The following is an 18,482-nucleotide window of genomic DNA, read 5'->3' on the forward strand; positions in this document are numbered from 1 at the left end:
AATAGTAGAGGGATAGCAATCCTTATTCATCAAAGCTTTCCTATAGATGTGGTGGCAGTACAAAAAGATAGAGATGGGAGATGGGTATTTGTTAAAGGGAAAATAAATCAACAAAAAATAATGTTGGCAGCAATTTATGTACCAAATGTTAATATGAAAAAATTTGTATTGAATATAAAGAGGAAGTTAGACAATTTTGGGAAGGGCTCAGTGTTTTTGGCTGGGGATTTTAATACACAATTGACAATGGGAATGGCAAATAGAAGATCACTGCATTTAAATAGACTTAATATGGTTGATCTTCATCGGGATCTTCCAAATAGAGATACATTTTACTCTGCAAGACATAATACATTCAGCTGCATTGATTATATATTAATGAATAGGATGGGGAATGTGCAAGTTAAAAAATCTGAAATTAAAAGCATATGGTTGTCAGATCATGTCCCACTAATAGTGGTGGTCACAATGGGTCAGGAAAAGAATCAAAGAATTTGGAGATATAACATGATAGTAACTGCAAACAAACAAGATAGACTTAAATTGCTAATGGAATTATGTGAGTATTTTAGAATGAATGATGTAGGCCAGAGTAAGCAATCAATTGTATGGGATGCATGTAAAGCAGTTATGACGGAACATTGCACAAGCTTGTAAGCTGATATAAGGAAGAGATGGGGGAGAGAAAAGGAGGCTAAGATAAGGGAAATAGATTTGATACAAGAGCAATTGAGAGTTACAAGAGGAATGGAGTGGAATACCTTACTGAAATTAAAGAAGAAACAGTTGAAAATGTTTGATGAGCTATAATGGAATAAAATGAGAATGGCAGTGAGACAAATGATTATGGGATGGGGGACAAAATCAATTAAACAAATGGTAAGGTATCTAAAGAAGAGAAAAGAAAAATCCTGTATAATGGCATTAAGAGACCCAAGTGGGATATGGTAAAGATCAGTTGGAGAAAATAATGAGGAACTATTATGAAGACCTTTATAAAAAAGAACAAATTAATGTTGGAGTCATTAATGTTGGAAAAAAGTGAATGAGGAAGATAGACCAATGTTAAATGCAGAAATTACACAAGAGGAAGTAGCTAGAGTAATTAAAGGATTGAAACCAGCCAAAGCACTGGGCCCTGATGGGTATTCAGGGGAATTTTATAAGACATATATGGATGAATTGATATTGCATTTGGGGAAGTTGTTTAATGATGTACTTAAAACATATAGTATCCCACAGACCTGGAGGACAGTAGAGATTGTTATCATCCCAAAAAAGGATTGAGATTTACATGGTGGAACACATTCAATTTGAAATTATGGAAACTAAAATGAATATAATCAATGAAAATAAAGTGGAAAAATTGATAGAACAAATAGACTTGAATTTTGAAAAATGGGGAAGTTTTGAAACAGATAGCTATAATTAAAATGAGCATTCCTCCCAAAATATTATATTTATTTCAAATGATCCCACTTAAATTAGATAAAAAATTTATAATAACGAAGATTGATCTACAAGATGACAAAACTAGAGGAGGTCTTGACCTTTCGGATTGGAAATTATATCAGATGGCAGCAACATTAGTTTGGGCTAGAGACTGGATTAACCTAGACAATAACAGAATACAGTCTTACAAACTGAATTCGTTCCGTGACAAGGTTCGTAATGGAAAGGTTCATAATATGAAACAATGTTTCCCATAGGAATCAATGTAAAAGCAAATAATACGTGCAAACCCGTTAGGAAAACCCAAACGTTAAGGCTTAAAAAAAGTGGCGGGCAGACAAAGTGAAGGCTAACGGAGTGGAGACGGACAGCGAGGAGAAGCAAGGAATGGAGGTCCTAACAAAGGCTAATGCTGCCTCAAATTGCTCCCAAAATCATCCCTCCAGACGCTTCCTACGCCACCCCAAATCGTTCCTAAAATCACCTCTCCAAAAGTTTCCTACGCATCAAATCGTTCCCAAAATCACCTCTCCAAAAGCTTCCTATGCTACCCTAAATCACTCCTAAATCACCTTTCCAAAAGCTTCCTACACCATTCCAAATCACTCCTAAAATCACCTCTCCAAAAGCTTCCTATGCCACCACAAATCGCTCCCAAAATCACATCTCCAAAAGCTTCCTACACCCCAAACCACTCCCCAAATCACCTCTCCAAAAGCTTGCTGTGCCACCCCAAATCACTCCTAAAATCATCTCTCCAAAAGCTTCCTATGCCACCCCAAATCGCTCCTAAAATCACCTCTCCAAAAGCTTCCTACAGGAGTGCAGGCCGTGGAGTGTTGGCGAAACGTGGGCAGATCTGAAGTTTCCAAACACTTTTTAAAAAAAAATATTTATGGGTCCTCGGCTTCTCATCCCAAAGATAGTAGTGCCATCCTAAGTGGAGGTCATGACCTTCTAAAGTAAGTAATCTGATGTTAGCTAGGCTCATCCATTCTCTCATCCAGGTTAGTGAAGCGGCAATATAGTAATCTTTCCAAATTGGGACAGCCAGACCACCTTCATCTTTCCTGTCCTGTAGGTACTTTAGCCGAATTCGAGGGCGTTTGTTCTGCCAAATGAAGTTACTAGTAATTTTGTTCAATTTTATAAAGAATTCTTGTTTCAAATGAATTGGGATTGTTTGAAATAGGAACAGTATTTTAGGCAAAATGCTAAGTTTTATAGCCGCGATCCTCCCAAGTAAGGAGAGTTGTAAATTTTTCCATTTCAACAAGTCGAGTTGTATTTTATCTATTAGTTTATTGTAGTTGTTTTCTTTTAAACTGGATACTTTATTTGTCAAATTAATGCCTAGATATTTGATTTTTTTTAACTATTTGGATATCAAGTTTAGCTGTTAAGATAGCTTTCTGCGGTTCTCTCATATTTTTAGTTAAAATTTGAGTTTTAGTTTTGTTTATTTTAAGACCTGCTGCTATGCCATATTCTTCTAGGACGGCCAGTAGTTTGGGTCCTGATGCTAAGGGTTCTTCAATGATAAATACCAGGTCGTCCGCGAAAGCTTGTAGCTTATAAATTTCGTTTTTGCATTTTAGCCCTTTTATATCCTCCTTTTTTCTAATGATTCTAGTTAGAACTTCTAATGTTAGGATAAACAATAGTGGGGACAGTGGACAGCCTTGTCTCATTCCTTTGTAAAGGGAAATTTTTGTCGATATGTCTCCATTGAGAATGATATATGCTGATTGGTCTGTGTAGATGGCTTTTATTGCATTTATAAATTTAGGGCCAAAATCCATATATTCAAGTTGTTTGAATATAAATTTCCAGGACACGTTATCAAAAGCCTTCTGTGCGTCAAGAAAGATTAATGCCACTTGTTTTTCACTATGGGCTTCGTAGTATTCTAGGGTATCTAGTACTATTCTGATATTATTCTTTAACTGTCTCCCGGGAAGAAAGCCGTTTTGGTCCGAATGTATGAATTGATTTAGGAATCCTTTAATTCTACTAGCTAGGATGGAGCTGTAAATCTTATAATCGGCATTTAGAAGAGAGATAGGGCGGTAATTAGCTATGTCTGTAGGGTCTGTATCTTTTTTTAATATTAGTGCTAGGTTTGCTTCAGTCCAGGATGTTGGAATTATGCCTCTATCTAGGACTTCGTTTAAAGTTTCTAGCAGGGCCTTTTCCATTTCTTTGGGAAGATCTTTATAAAGTTCGGGTGGGAGGCCGTCAGGACCTGGGGCTTTATTATTTTTTTGCCCTTTAATTGCTTCTTTTAATTCTATGTCAGTTATTGGTTTATTTATTGTATCTATCATTTCCTGGGGTACTTTGGGGAGATTAGCCTGTTCTAAGATTTCTAGTATTTTTTGGTCATGTTCAATGTTAGCAATATTTTCAGGATTATCATAAAGTTTACTGTAAAATTCCCTAGCAATCTGTTTTTTCCTCTCCAGGTCATGGCATATTTCCCCATTTGTTGTCTTGAGGCAGTTTATGAGTTTCTTTTCTTTTTGTTTTTTGAGTTTATTAGCTAAACATTTGCTAGGTTTGTTGGCATTTTCGAAGTTATATTGACTACAGCTTTTAATTTGTTGTGCCAGGTTTTGTTGATCTATTAAATTTAACTCGTGTTTTATTTGTATCATTTTTTGTTTGAGTTCTTTTTCTGGGGGAAATTTTTGTAGGTTTTCTTCTAAAGATCTATATTCTTCTTCAAGTTTAGTTAATTTCTGTTTTTTTACTTTATGTTCTTTAGCCATATACGAAATAGCTATTCCTCTGATTACGGCTTTGGCTGTGTCCCATACATTTTGAAGGCTAGTGTGCTCTTTAAGGTTTTCTTGAAAGAAAAATTTCATTTCTGTTTGTAACTTCTGTTTAAAACTTTCCTGGTTAAGAATAGATTTTTGAAGTGTCCATCTAGGACATTGTTTATTTCCTTTCCATGTTACTTTTAGCGCATTGTGATCTGAAATAAGGCTGGGTTCTATCTCTACAGATTGAAGTTTGGTATTGAGTTCTATTGTGGTCCAGACCATATCCAGTCTTGACCAAGATTGGTGCCTGTCTGAATAGAAAGTGAATTTTTTGAGATTAGGATTTCTGTCTCTCCAACTGTCTTTAAGTTTTAATTCTTTAATTAGGTCAAAAAAGGCTTTAGGTAATATTTTTTTCTTGTGTTTATTTCTTTTATCGTTATTGTAGTCCAGTTCCTTATCGATTATTCCATTAAAATCCCCCAATAAGCAGATATTGTCTGTAGCATATTCTTTTATGGTATTAAGTAGTTATTTATAAAATCTTTCTTGGCCTTCATTCGGGGCATAGATATTAATTAAAGTTATTGTTTCTAATTCTTTTTGTAGTTCTAATATCAAAACTCTGCCTTCGCTATCTTTATATTTCAGTTTAGCTTGAATGTTGGGATTAATATAACAAATTACACCTCTCTTTTTTTCGGAGGCTAGAGATGTAAACAGATTCCCAATTTTATTCCTATTAAGAAGATGTTCAAATTTGTTTTTAATATGCACTTCTTGCATTGCAATAATATCTAAGTTTAATTTAGCAATTTTATTCAAAATTTGATTTCTTTTTTTTGGCGCGTTCAGTCCATTTATCTTAATTGAGTATAGCTCAATTCCCCTGCTAGATGGATTTTGTGTTAAGTTTTGGTTATCTGTATTTTGGTCTAGTTGCCCTGGTACTTCTAGTCTCTTTTGGTAAGCCACCACAAATCGCTCCCAAAATCACCTCTCCAAAAGCTTCCTACACCCCAAACCACTCCCAAAATCACCTCTCCAAAAGCTTCCTGTGCCACCCCAAATCACTCCTAAAATCATCTCTCCAAAAGCTTCCTATGCCACCCCAAATCGCTCCTAAAATCACCTCTCCAAAAGCTTCCTACAGGAGTGCAGGCCGTGCAGTGTTGGCGAAACGTGGGCAGATCTGAAGTTTCCAAACACTTTTCAAAGGAAGCCCCATGTAGAGAGTTTTTCAGTAGTCGAACCTCGAGATGATGAGGGCATGAGTGACTGTGAGCAGCTACTCCTGATCCAAATAGGGTCGCAACTGGTGCACCAGGTGGACCTGGGCAAACGCCCTCCTCGCCACAGCTGAAAGATGGTGCTCTAATGTTAGCTGTGGATCGAGGAGGATGCCCAAGTTGCAAACCCTCTTTGAGGGGGTCAGTAACTCCCCTCCCAGGGTAATGGATGGACAGATGGAATTGTCCTTGGGAGGCAAAACCCACAGCCCCTCCGTCTTGTCAGGGTTGAGTTTGAGCCTGTTGACACCCATCCAGACCCTCACAGCCTCCAGGCACCGGTACATCACTTTCACTGTTTCACCGACTAGACATGGGGTGGAGATGTATAACTGGGTATCATCCGCATACTGATGATACCTCACCCCATGCCCTTGGATGATCTCACCCAGCGGTTTCATGTAGATATTAAATAGCAGGGGGGAGAGGACCGACCCCTGAGGCACCACACAAGGGAGCAACCTAGAGGTCGACCTCTGCCCCCCCACTAACACCGACTGCGACCAACCAGAGAGGTAGGAGGATAACCACTGCAGAACAGCGCCTCCCACTTCCAATCCCTCCAACCGGCGCAGAAGGATACCATGGTTGATGGTATCGAAAGCCGCTGAGAGGTCAAGAAACACCAGGACAGAGGATAAACCCCTGTCCCGGGCCCGCCAGAGATCATCCATCAGCGCGACCAAAGCAGTTTCCGTGCTGTAGTCGGGCCTGAATCCAGACTGCTGAGGACCTAGATAATCGGCTTCTTCCAAGGAGTGCTGGAGCTGGAGTGACACCATCTTCTTGACAACCTTCCCCATAAAGGGAAGGTTGGAGACTGGACGATAGTTATTAAGTACAGCTGGGTCCAGGCAAGGCTTCTTGAGGAGGGGGTGCACAAGTGCCTCCTCATAAGGAGCCGGAAAAGACAACCCCTCAAGGAGGCATTGACAATCTCCTGGACCTAGCTCCGTGTCACCTCTCTGCTGGCCGAAACCAGCCAAGGGGAACACAGATCCAGCAAACAGGTGACGGAATTCACAGCTCCAATGGCCTTGTCCACTTCATTAGGTGTCACTAGGTCAAACTTCACCCAGACAGGTGGACAAGGATGGGCCCCAATCACCTCAACTGACTCGTCAGTCAACACTGCTATCCAATCGGAGTCGAGGTCTGTCCGGATCTGAGCGACTTTATCAGTGAAAAATGAGTTAAAGTCATTACAGAGCAGTGCCTAGGACTTTAACTCATTTTTCACTGATAAAGTCCTAGGCACTGCTCTGTAAGGGTTCCCCAGTCCCCCCCCCCCGATTAAGAAGGGAGTGGGTCACCCTAAACAGAGCGGCCGGGTGGGATTCTGCTGATGCGATCAAGGCGTCATAGTATGCACATCTTGCCACCTTGAGCGCCATTTTGTAAGTCTTAATATGAGCTCTTACAAGTGTTCGGTCAGATTCGGATGTACTCTTCCTCCATTGCTTTTCTAGATGTCTCTTCTGCCGTTTCAACACCCAGAGCTCCTCGGTGAACCACGGAGCTCTACGGGGTCTAATGCCACAGAGAGGTTACAATGGCACAATTTGGTCAAGAGCCTCCGTCGCAGCCCTGTTCCAGGCCACAGCAAGAGACTCCGCTGAGTTGTGTATGAGCGAATCCGGTAAAACCCCAAGCACCCTCTGGAAATCTTCTGGATCCATCAGGTGTCTGGGGCGGAACCACCTAGTCTGGACAGAGATAAAAAGGAAACACTATTAAAGTACCGAATTGGCTTTCAGTGATGGAAGCAATGATATATCCAATGTACTTGATAAAGATAAAATAAGGAATTATAAAGATTTACTAGATGGAATTGGGAAGTTGAAAAGTTGGGAAGAATTACATACTCAAAACATAATTATAGATTGGTAGCCATACGTTCAAATACAATGCAGATACAAAACGGATATAAAAAACCATGAAATAAGTATGACACCAAGTACCCTATACAGTAATAATTAATAGATTTATGACTATTCCAAAATGGATAAACTTACCTTGGAATTAAGGGGCCAAAAAGAATAAGAATATTATGAGACGTGGGAACAATGGCAGAAATGGATTGAATTAAGGAAAAGAAACAAGATCATAAATAACTCTCAAAATTAGTTAAAATGTAAATATATATATGCAAAAAGAAGTGTATAGTTATACTAAAGTAATAAGGTTTACATAAGAGTGCCATGATAATAAATAGATATTAAATATTTATATGTAACAGTGAAGAATTACTAAAAGTATGATTGTAATTTTGTATTTAAAGAAATTATTTAAAAATTAATAAAGTTTTTTGGAAAAAAAAGATAGCTGTGCAAATGTACCAGAAATATATTCAATTTAAATAATATTAGCATTAAACAACTACAGTACAGTGGAACCCCGACATACGAGCTGCTCTACTTACGAGCTACTCGAGATAAGAGCTGGGAGGGGAGAGACATTTTTGTTCGTCTCCCGAGCTCAAAACCGCGATACGAGCCGAGAAGAGCCGGGCTGGCTTACTTTCCTTCCTTCCCGCGCTGATGCAGAGCCACTCGAACAAAGCATCGCGCCCCTCTGACGCTTTCGGCGGCTTCCGAAGCGACGCTGGGCTCTTTTGCCGCCAAAAGCGTCAGGGGGGCGTGACACTTTGTTCGAGTGGCTCTGCATCAGCGCGGAAAGGAAGGAAAGTAAGCCAGCCCGGCTCTTCTCGGCTCGTATCCCGGCACTTGGTGAGTGGAGAGGCGGTCGCCTCCCCTGCCGGCCCACTCTGGGGGTCCTTGGCTTCTGCTGGGGGTGGGGGGATCCGAACGCTGTTTTGAATTTCACATTCCGAGTGGGCTAGCAGGGAGATAGGAAGCCCCCCAGCCCGGCAGCGACCTTTTAAAACAGCCGCGCCGCTTCTGAAGCCAAACGCCAAAGGCGAACTTCCGCGCCTCAGGAGTTAGCTCGGAAGCGGTGCGGCTGTTTTAAAAGGTCGCTGCCGGGCTGGGGGGCTTCCTAGCCCCCCCCCGAACCCGGGTTGGGGGTTGGGGGGTTTCTGGAAAGCCCCCCAGGCCGGCAGCGACCTTTTAAAACAGCCGCGCCGCTTCTGAAGCCAAACGCCAAAGGCGAACTTCTGCGCCTCAGGAGTTAGCGGCGAAGTAACGTGAAGGATTGGAAAGCTGAAACCGCCCGGTTTCAGCTCCCCAATCCTCCACGTTACTTCGCTCCTGTCCTGACTAAATCGTGTGGCAGCAAACATGCTTTGGGGGTTTGGCTGGGGGGGAGGGAGTTAGGAAGGTGCAAAGCATGTTTGCTCCCACGGGGAAGGGAAAAGGCGGCGGCTTAAGCCCTTCCCTGTGCTTCGGAAGCCACTGACGCGCCCCTCTGACAGCGTTCGGCGGCTTCCGAAGCACAGGGAAGGGCATTGAAAAGGCGTGATGCTTTTCCGGGCAGCCGGCTTGCTGGCTGGAGAAGCGAGCGATCCGGGAGTCCAGGAGGGGGAGAGAAAGAGAAAGAGAGAGGGGGGAGAGAGAGAAAGAGAGGGATAGAAAGAGAGAGAGAGGGAGAGATGCTCAGTGAGCCTTTCTTTGAAGTTGCCTTTCTTTCTTTCTTTCTTGCTCTTTTTCTTTCTCTCTTTTACCTTCCCTTCCTCTATTTCTTCTTTTCTTTCTCCTTCCCACCTTCTTCCCTCCCTCCCTCCCTTCACTCATTCCTCTCTTACTCTCCCCTTTCATAAGTTTCCTTGCTTCCTTCCTCTGTTCCTGTCCCTTCCCCCTTTCTTTCTTTCTTTCTTTCTTGCTCTTTTTCTTTCTCTCTTTTACCTTCCCTTCCTCTATTTCTTCTTTTCTTTCTCCTTCCCACCTTCTTCCCTCCCTCCCTCCCTTCACTCATTCCTCTCTTACTCTCCCCTTTCATAAGTTTCCTTGCTTCCTTCCTCTGTTCCTGTCCCTTCCCCCTTTCTTTCTTTCTTTCTTTCTTTCTTTCTTTCTTTCTTTCTTGCTCTTTTTCTTTCTCTATTTTACCTTCCCTTCCTCTATTTCTTCTTTTCTTTCTCCTTCCCACCTTCTTCCCTCCCTCCCTCCACTCATTCCTCTCTTACTCTCCCCTTTCATAAGTTTACTTGCTTCCTTCCTCTGTTCCTGTCCCTTCCCTCTTTTTTTCTTTCTTTCTTTCTTGCTCTTTTTCTTTCTCTCTTTTACCTTCCCTTCCTCTATTTCTTCTTTTCTTTCTCCTTCCCACCTTTTTCCCTCCCTCCCTCCCTTCACTCATTCCTCTCTTACTCTCCCCTTTCATAAGTTTCCTTGCTTCCTTCCTCTGTTCCTGTCCCTTCCCTCTTTCTTTCTTTCTTTCTTTCTTGCTTTCTTTCTTTCTTGCTTTCTTTCTTGCTCTTTTTCTTTCTCTCTTTTACCTTCCCTTCCTCTATTTCTTCTTTTCTTTCTCCTTCCCACCTTCTTCCCTCCCTCTCTCCCTGCACTCATTCCTCTCTTACTCTCCCCTTTCATAAGTTTCCTTGCTTCCTTCCTCTGTTCCTGTCCCTTCCCCCTTTCTTTCTTTCTTTCTTTCTTTCTTTCTTTCTTGCTCTTTTTCTTTCTTTCTTTTACCTTCCCTTCCTCTATTTCTTCTTTTCTTTCTCCTTCCCACCTTCTTCCCTCCCTCTCTCCCTTCACTCATTCCTCTCTTACTCTCCCCTTTCATAAGTTTCCTTGCTTCCTTCCTCTGTTCCTGTCCCTTCCCCCTTTCTTTCTTTCTTTCTTTCTTTCTTTCTTTCTTTCTTTCTTTCTTTCTTGCTCTTTTTCTTTCTCTCTTTTACCTTCCCTTCCTCTATTTCTTCTTTTCTTTCTCCTTCCCACCTTCTTCCCTCCCTCCCTCCCTTCACTCATTCCTCTCTTACTCTCCCCTTTCATAAGTTTCCTTGCTTCCTTCCTCTGTTCCTGTCCCTTCCCCCTTTCTTTCTTTCTTTCTTGCTTTCTTTCTTGCTCTTTTTCTTTCTCTATTTTACCTTCCCTTCCTCTATTTCTTCTTTTCTTTCTCCTTCCCACCTTCTTCCCTCCCTCCCTCCACTCATTCCTCTCTTACTCTCCCCTTTCATAAGTTTCCTTGCTTCCTTCCTCTGTTCCTGTCTCTTCCCTCTTTCTTTCTTTCTTTCTTTCTTTCTTTCTTGCTCTTTTTCTTTCTCTCTTTTACCTTCCCTTCCTCTATTTCTTCTTTTCTTTCTCCTTCCCACCTTTTTCCCTCCCTCCCTCCCTTCACTCATTCCTCTCTTACTCTCCCCTTTCATAAGTTTCCTTGCTTCCTTCCTCTGTTCCTGTCCCTTCCCTCTTTCTTTCTTTCTTTCTTTCTTTCTTTCTTTCTTGCTTTCTTTCTTTCTTGCTTTCTTTCTTTCTTGCTTTCTTTCTTGCTCTTTTTCTTTCTCTCTTTTACCTTCCCTTCCTCTATTTCTTCTTTTCTTTCTCCTTCCCACCTTCTTCCCTCCCTCTCTCCCTCCACTCATTCCTCTCTTACTCTCCCCTTTCATAAGTTTCCTTGCTTCCTTCCTCTGTTCCTGTCCCTTCCCCCTTTCTTTCTTTCTTTCTTTCTTTCTTTCTTTCTTTCTTGCTCTTTTTCTTTCTTTCTTTTACCTTCCCTTCCTCTATTTCTTCTTTTCTTTCTCCTTCCCACCTTCTTCCCTCCCTCTCTCCCTTCACTCATTCCTCTCTTACTCTCCCCTTTCATAAGTTTCCTTGCTTCCTTCCTCTGTTCCTGTCCCTTCCCCCTTGCTTTCTTTCTTGCTTTCTTGCTTTCTTGCTTTCTTGCTTTCTTCCTTGCTCTTTTTCTTTCTCTCTTTTACCTTCCCTTCCTCTATTTCTTCTTTTCTTTCTCCTTCCCACCTTCTTCCCTCCCCCCCTCACTTCACTCATTCCTCTCTTACTCTCCACTTTCATAAGTTTCCTTGCTTCCTTCCTCTGTTCCTGTCCCTTCCCCCTTTCTTTCTTTCTTTCTTTCTTTCTTTCTTGCTTTCTTTCTTGCTCTTTTTCTTTCTCTCTTTTACCTTCCCTTCCTCTATTTCTTCTTTTCTTTCTCCTTCCCACCTTCTTCCCTCCCTCCCTCCCTTCACTCATTCCTCTCTTACTCTCCCCTTTCATAAGTTTCCTTGCTTCCTTCCTCTGTTCCTGTCCCTTCCCCCTTTCTTTCTTTCTTTCTTTCTTTCTTGCTTGCTTTCTTTCTTTCTTGCTCTTTTTCTTTCTCTCTTTTACCTTCCCTTCCTCTATTTCTTCTTTTCTTTCTCCTTCCCACCTTCTTCCCTCCCTCCCTCCCTTCACTCATTCCTCTCTTACTCTCCCCTTTCATAAGTTTCCTTGCTTCCTTCCTCTGTTCCTGTCCCTTCCCTCTTTCCTTCCTTCCTTCCCACCCTCCGTCCATTCATTCACCCATTCCTCTCTTGATCGCTTAAAGCCGGTCCCTGGTGCAAAAAGGGTTGGGGACCTCTGTCCTACAGGATTGGGTGGCAGAGAAGTTGAACATATGTAAATTTAAAAGTTTAAGAAAGTTTACAAGTTAAGTGAAAGAAACTTCATTATTCATTTATATGTACATGTACATTTCTTCATTAAAAACATGTCTTTCTGCATAATTTAGACTAACTTTGTGAGTTTTTTGAGGGCTGGAACCAATTAAAATTATTTACATTAATTCCTATGGGGAAAAGTCGTTCGAGATAAGAGCTGCTCAACTTAAGAGCCCAGGTCCGTAACGAATTAAACTCGTATCTCGAGGTACCACTGTACTTGTGGGGGGGAAAGATTCTGAAAACTTCTCAGAATCAAGGTCCTGCCCCCACCCCCCTATTTTAGGAACTGACTTTCAACACTTCCAGTTGAATGGAACCCAAAAAGGGTCTTGAGCCAATGGAATTTCAAACTCTTTAAATATATGCATTATTTTAAAAAGATTCTCCATTTTTTAAGAGTCAGAGTGATGTAGTAGTTAAGGCACAAGGCTACAAACAAATAAATTGTGAGTTTTAGTTCTTCATTCTGGAGGAAACTGTGAAATAATTTACAGGTCATGGGGAATTATGAAAATGGCAAAAAATTGGAAAATTTTAGAATTCAATTCACTTCTAATCCACACATAGCATAATAACAATATGAGTCATGCTGAGTCATGGCACATAAAAACTGTCATCATACCCTGTTTCCCCGAAAATAAGTCACCCCCGAGAGTAAGACTTAGGAGAGGCTTCGTTTCATAGCATTCCCGAACAGAACATATGTAACATGTATTTGAAGAAAGTATAATTGTTGTACATGGAAATAATGGTATAGTTGTAGTAATAAATTCTTGATAGGATTCAGTTTGTCTGGTTATGCTGGTTTGTGATGACAACTACTGTACAGTATATAATAAATATTCCTTTTTTTTGGTTCAGCAATAAATGTGAATTCTTCATTGAAAAAAAATAAGATATCCCCTGAAAATAAGACGTAGCACATCTTTGGGAGCAAAAATTAATATAAGATGCTGTCTTATTTTCGGGGAAACAGGGTAGTAAGCAGTGGCTTGCAGCGTGCAAAATTTTAAAAAATCAATTACAATATCTCATGGAACTTCTATCAACATCTTACAAAATGTACGGTTCCACAGTATTCCAGTTGAGAAAGATGATCTTGACAAAAGCATGGCTTCCCGGCCTATTATGGCATGGTGCTACCATAGTACAGTATTTTATTTCTCTTTATAATGTAGTATTTCTTTTTAAATTCAGACTCATGCATTTTATGCCAATATCATATATCATACATCATCTATGACAGAGGTCCCCAACCTTTTTTGCACCAGGGACCGGCTTTAAGCTAGACCACTTTTCCATGGCCTGGTGGTGGGGGGGAGCTAGCTGTCAGCGGCGCCGTAAAAGGGGCGATCAAGAGAGGAATGGGTGAATGAATGGACGGAGGGTGGGAAGGAAGGAAAGAGGGAAGGGACAGGAACAGAAGAAGGGGGCAAAGGAAGCAAGGAAAGGTGTGAAAGGGGAGAGTAAGAGAGGAAGGAGTGAAAGAAGGGAATGAGGGAGGAAAGAAGGGAGGAAGGAAAAGGAAAGCAAGAAATGGAGGGAGGAAAGGAAGGAAAGAAAGAAAGAAAGAAAGAAAGAAAGGGGGAAGGGACAGGAACAGAGGAAGGAAGCAAGGAAACTTATGAAAGGGGAGAGTAAGGGAAGAAGGTAGGAAGGAGAAAGAAAAGAAGAAATAGAGGAAGGGAAGGTAAAAGAGAGAAAGAAAAAGCAAGAAAGAAAGCAAGAAAGAGAAAGAAAGAAAGGCAACTTCAAAGAAAGGCTCACTGAGCATCTCTCACTCTCTCTTTCTTTCTATCCCTCTTTCTTTCTCTTCCTTTCTCTCTCTCCTCTTCCTTTATCTCCTCTCTCTCTCCCTCTCTCTTTCTCTCCCCCCTCTCTCCCCCTTTCCCTCTCTCTTTCTCTCCCTCTCTTGCTATCTCTTTCCTCTCTCTCTCTTTCCCTCTCTCTTTCTCTCTCTCCCTCTCTTGCTATCTCTCCTCCTCTCCCTCTCTCTTTCTCCCTCTCCCTCTCTTTCTCTCTCTCCCCCCTCTCTTTCTCTCTCTCTCCCCCTCTTTCTCTCTCTTCTTCTCACTTTCTCTCTCTTGTTTTCTTTCTGTCTCTTGCTTTGTCTCTCTCTCACTCTTTCTCTCTTGTTTTCTTTCTCACGCTCTTTCTCTCTCTTGTTCTCTCTTGCTATCTCTTTCTCCCCCCTTTCTCTCACTCTCTCTTTCTCACTTTCTCTCTATCTTGCTGTCTGTTGCTCTCACTCACTCTCGTTCTCTCTCCGTTCTTCTCAACGGTGACGCGCGCACGCCCTGCCCGCCTCACCTTTGCCAAGAGCACTTTCGTCCCGGGCTCTCAGCAAGGGGGTTGCAGGAGAGGCGGGGCCGGCGAAGGTGATATTCAATGTCGGGGGCGCACGGGCGGTTGCGCGCGCTCCCTATCTCCCTGCTAGCCCACTCGGAATATTCAAAATAAGAAAAGCCTTCGCCGGCAAAGGCTTTTCTTATTTTGAATATTCCGAGTGGGCTAGCAGGGATATAGGGAGCGCGCGCAACCGCCCGTGCGCCCCCGACATTGAATATCACCTTTGCCGGCCTCCGCTGAGAAAAACCTTTGCCGGCATTTCCTCTCGGCATCAAGGAGGCGCAGCGGCGGGCGTAGAGAGGGAAGGGGGGGCAGCGGCGTCCTTCCTGGCCTTGGCGGGCCGCCCGACCCTCCCCACCTCCTGCAAACGCGGCAGGCGGCGGGGGGAGAGCGAGGAGCCGGTTCCGGCGGGCGCAGGGCTTGGCTGGCTGGCGGGGGGAGCGCCGCTGGTGGTGCGGAAAGGCCGAGGGGGCCCTGGCGCTGCGGACCGGCTGAAAAACCCCAACGGCCCGGTCCTGGTCCGCGGACCGGCGGTTGGGGACCTCTGATCTATGCCATATCATATATAATATAATATTTATAATATAATATAATGTTATACAGTACACTATAATATAATATATAATATGTTGTGTCTAGAGGACAGTTTGATATGGTTAAACTGCTCCCTTTCCTCGGGCGGGAAAATACAGGAATGTGATTGGTTGGTTCAGCCTGGCAGCAAGGTTATAAATAGCTGCCAGGCACGGGCGTTGTTGTTGTTGTCTTAACTTGTTCCAGGGCCGTTGCCTATAACCATTTTACAATAAACCTCTTGAACGAATTCAAGCCTGCGCATTCCTGTACAGACATAACATAATATAAACACATATATAATTTTGTATAATTGTAATGCACTTCAGTTTTAGAATTTGATGGCATTCAGATTTTCCATGTTATTAATACCTCATTTATTTTTTCTAGGTGTTCTATTGATCTTGGTGCTAACAGAAGAATTACTGTTTGCTGTTCAGGTACTGACTCAGAGCCTCCTGATGGACAATATTAGTATTTTAGCAATGGAGACCACTCCCGGACTTGGAGGCCATCACACTACCAAATCCTTGCCCACAACAACTCTTACAAATGTTGATTCCAGTGGTATAGCAGAAACTACTCTTCTTTCTGTTGACCAGAAGGAATTAAACAGCAGTCATTTTGTTGGCAATACAGAATCTTATAATTTATACAACCAGAATGCTTCATTGTCCAGGAAGTCACTTAATAAACAAAAAAAATTTCTGGGTGTCCATGACAATTTCACAGCATTTACAGAACCTTATCTAAAACCAGAATTCTATTCTGCTGTTACCACAGAAAATTGGCCCCCAGAATATCCTTTTCAGACCCAGCCTACAATTCACACCAGTCATCAAAATACTTTGAAGGGAACCACACCAGACTTAATTGATTCTATTCATACCTTGGAAGACCTAAATAAAATAAAGAAGGGAAGGTCATCAGAACTGATTACACTGGAGATTGGTCTCATTACCCCAACAATTGGTCCGTCAACTGTTCCTGAAATGGTGACTATGCCTTTTAAAGCTACACAGTATAGCATACAAGATATATTGTGGAAAAAGAACTCATGGATAAATCCAAGCAGGAGTACAGATCAGGTAGCCTTTTTTTCTGGTCCTGGGACAAAAGCAACAGAAATAGACTTTGAACAATCTAGTCAAAATGATGTTGATGCCAGTCTTTCCTCCTTATATGCAAAAGAGAACTCTGTTGAGGAACCAGCTACCACACTGCATCCCTCTGAACATAATGCTTACTTGCCAAGCAGTACACCATCTAAGGAATCTTTTACATGGCTTCCAAGTTCCACTTCAACAGCTACAGAGAATTTCCTAAACAGATTGGTACCTGCTGGTACCAGAAAGCCTGATGTCTCAGGAAATGTTTCTCATGTCACAGAAAAGGACAAGCCCCAATACAGAGCAACTATTTGTTTCAGCAAAGTGGATATAGCATGGATCATCTTGGCCATCAGTGTACCTGTATCCTCATGCTGTAAGTTGAATGTTTATCTATAAATTTATGCCCTGTGGAATATTACATGTGTCAAATATTGATAATGAAGAAAAAAGATTGAACAATCTAATTATAAAGTTTATGTGGTCCTCATAATATGACTTCCATATAATTAATAATTATCCTAAATTATTTCAGCATTCTTATATTTGTACACCCATGCAGGGTTAGGGACACAGCAGAATTAAGCATATGTTTTGGTCTCTAGTGTAAACATGGTGTTTCTACTAGGGAGCATCCCTTTCCCCCCCCCTCCTTGGCATATAATTTTGATCAAATGAGAAATCACAGCAGATAGTAATCTACTATCCTTTCATAATTTTGCCATGAAAAGTTCCCACATATCTGGAAATAAGCACTCATCTGCATAATGCCTTAGATGCAGCTTTCTCATTGTCTCTATTATAACCCTTTTATTCCTTGAGAAAAGGAGAAAAGCTTTGGTTGGGAAACCTTATTTAATAATTGTGGAAAACAATTGGTGTAATTTATTTTTTTATATTATGGCACTGAAGCTAATTATAGCCAATTGCTAGTTCATCAGAGAAGATTAAGAAATTGACAGTGAAGTTATTTGTATCATTGATATTTCAATTTTCAGTTAGTATGTTCTTCAACTCTCTTAAACGTCTGCTGAAATGTCAGTATTTTTTATGTCACCTCTTTCATCAGAATAGCAATCAGACTTTGCATCCCATCTGGGGATGAGAGACAGAGACAGAAGTTCTGATATCTGTTCTGCAGATGTCAACCTTTACAAGACTATTTAACTTTATCAGTAATAGCAGCTCGAACAGATAAGCCAAAAATTCCCAAATTTTCTTGATCCATGCCATTTCCCCTCTCCCAGCAAACTCACAGTTCTTTTTGTTAAGTAGTAAATATGCTGCACTGACCCAATTTGTTTGCTGCAATGTTCTAGGGTGCTGTGATGCTAATGAAGTGTTGGAATAAGCAAAGGAACAACCTGGCATTTGGGGTACTTTCTCAAACAAAGTCCTATAATTGGGAGAGGACATGTCAGTGGTAGAGCACCTAATTTATTACACTTTTTACATGCACAGGTTTGTAGACCTCCTATAGAAGAACTACAACATTTCTTGGTAGAATTGGAAAACTTCATTATCTGACTCTCTGGGAATTTATGAGGCACTGAGGTTCAGCATAGCTAACGCTGAATTAAATGAACCAATTTACTTTATTATTAATTGCGTCTTATTTCTATTACTTTTAAAACCTGCAATACATCCATATTCTTCTATTAATTCTATTAAATTTGGAATTGATATTAAGGGATTTTCTACAATAAAAACCACATCATCAGCAAAAGCTTGAACTTTGTAAGTTTCTTTTCCAATCTCTAATCCTTTAATTTTATTATTTGCTCTTATTTTTATTAACAAAACTTCCAAAGTTAAAATAAACAATAAAGGTGAAAGAGGGAAACTCTATCTAACACCTTTGAAAATTTCAAAACTTTCTAATTGATCATTATTCAATATAATTTTAGCTGTTTGATTTGAATATAACGCATCTATTAAATTGACAAATTTTGTTCCAAATTTCATTTTGTTTAATTGTATTTTCATAAATGTCCAATCAATGTTGTCAAAAGCTTTTTTTGCATCCAAAAATACCAATGACATTTGTTTTTCTGGATGTTGTTCATAAAATTCTAATGTATTAATATTAAATATTAAATTATTTTTTATTTGTCTGCCCGGTAAGAAGCCATTTTGATCTTTATGTATTATTTCATTTAAAAAAATTTAAGTCTAAATGCATAAATAGAAGTAAAACTTTTATAGTCCACATTTAATAAAAATATTGGTCTATAATTTTGTAATTTATCTTTCTCTGTACCTGTTTTATGTATTAAAGTTATTAGAGCCTCCAACCAAGATCTAGGAGTTTTACCATTCATTATAATCCTATTGAAAATCTCTAACATGTTCAAAGTGAGTACATTACTTTCTATTTTATAAAATTCAGCCGGTATAGCATCCAGGCCTGTAG

At 40.9% G+C, this 18,482-nt stretch overlaps 1 protein-coding gene across 2 annotated transcripts in view; it reads left to right on the plus strand.

Moving 5' to 3' along the window:
* Positions 1–18,482, plus strand: part of LOC139155441 (transmembrane protein 108-like) — a 106,117-nt gene that overhangs the window by 37,939 nt on the left and 49,696 nt on the right. For both annotated transcript variants that reach the window (XM_070730573.1, XM_070730574.1), the window contains exon 2: positions 15,351–16,445. In XM_070730573.1, the coding sequence (XP_070586674.1) occupies positions 15,351–16,445 (1,095 nt within the window). The remainder of the gene's footprint in view (positions 1–15,350; positions 16,446–18,482) is intronic.

This window comes from Erythrolamprus reginae, unplaced genomic scaffold (genome assembly GCF_031021105.1).
Source record: "Erythrolamprus reginae isolate rEryReg1 unplaced genomic scaffold, rEryReg1.hap1 H_19, whole genome shotgun sequence".
Classification (NCBI taxonomy): Eukaryota; Metazoa; Chordata; class Lepidosauria; order Squamata; family Dipsadidae; genus Erythrolamprus; species Erythrolamprus reginae.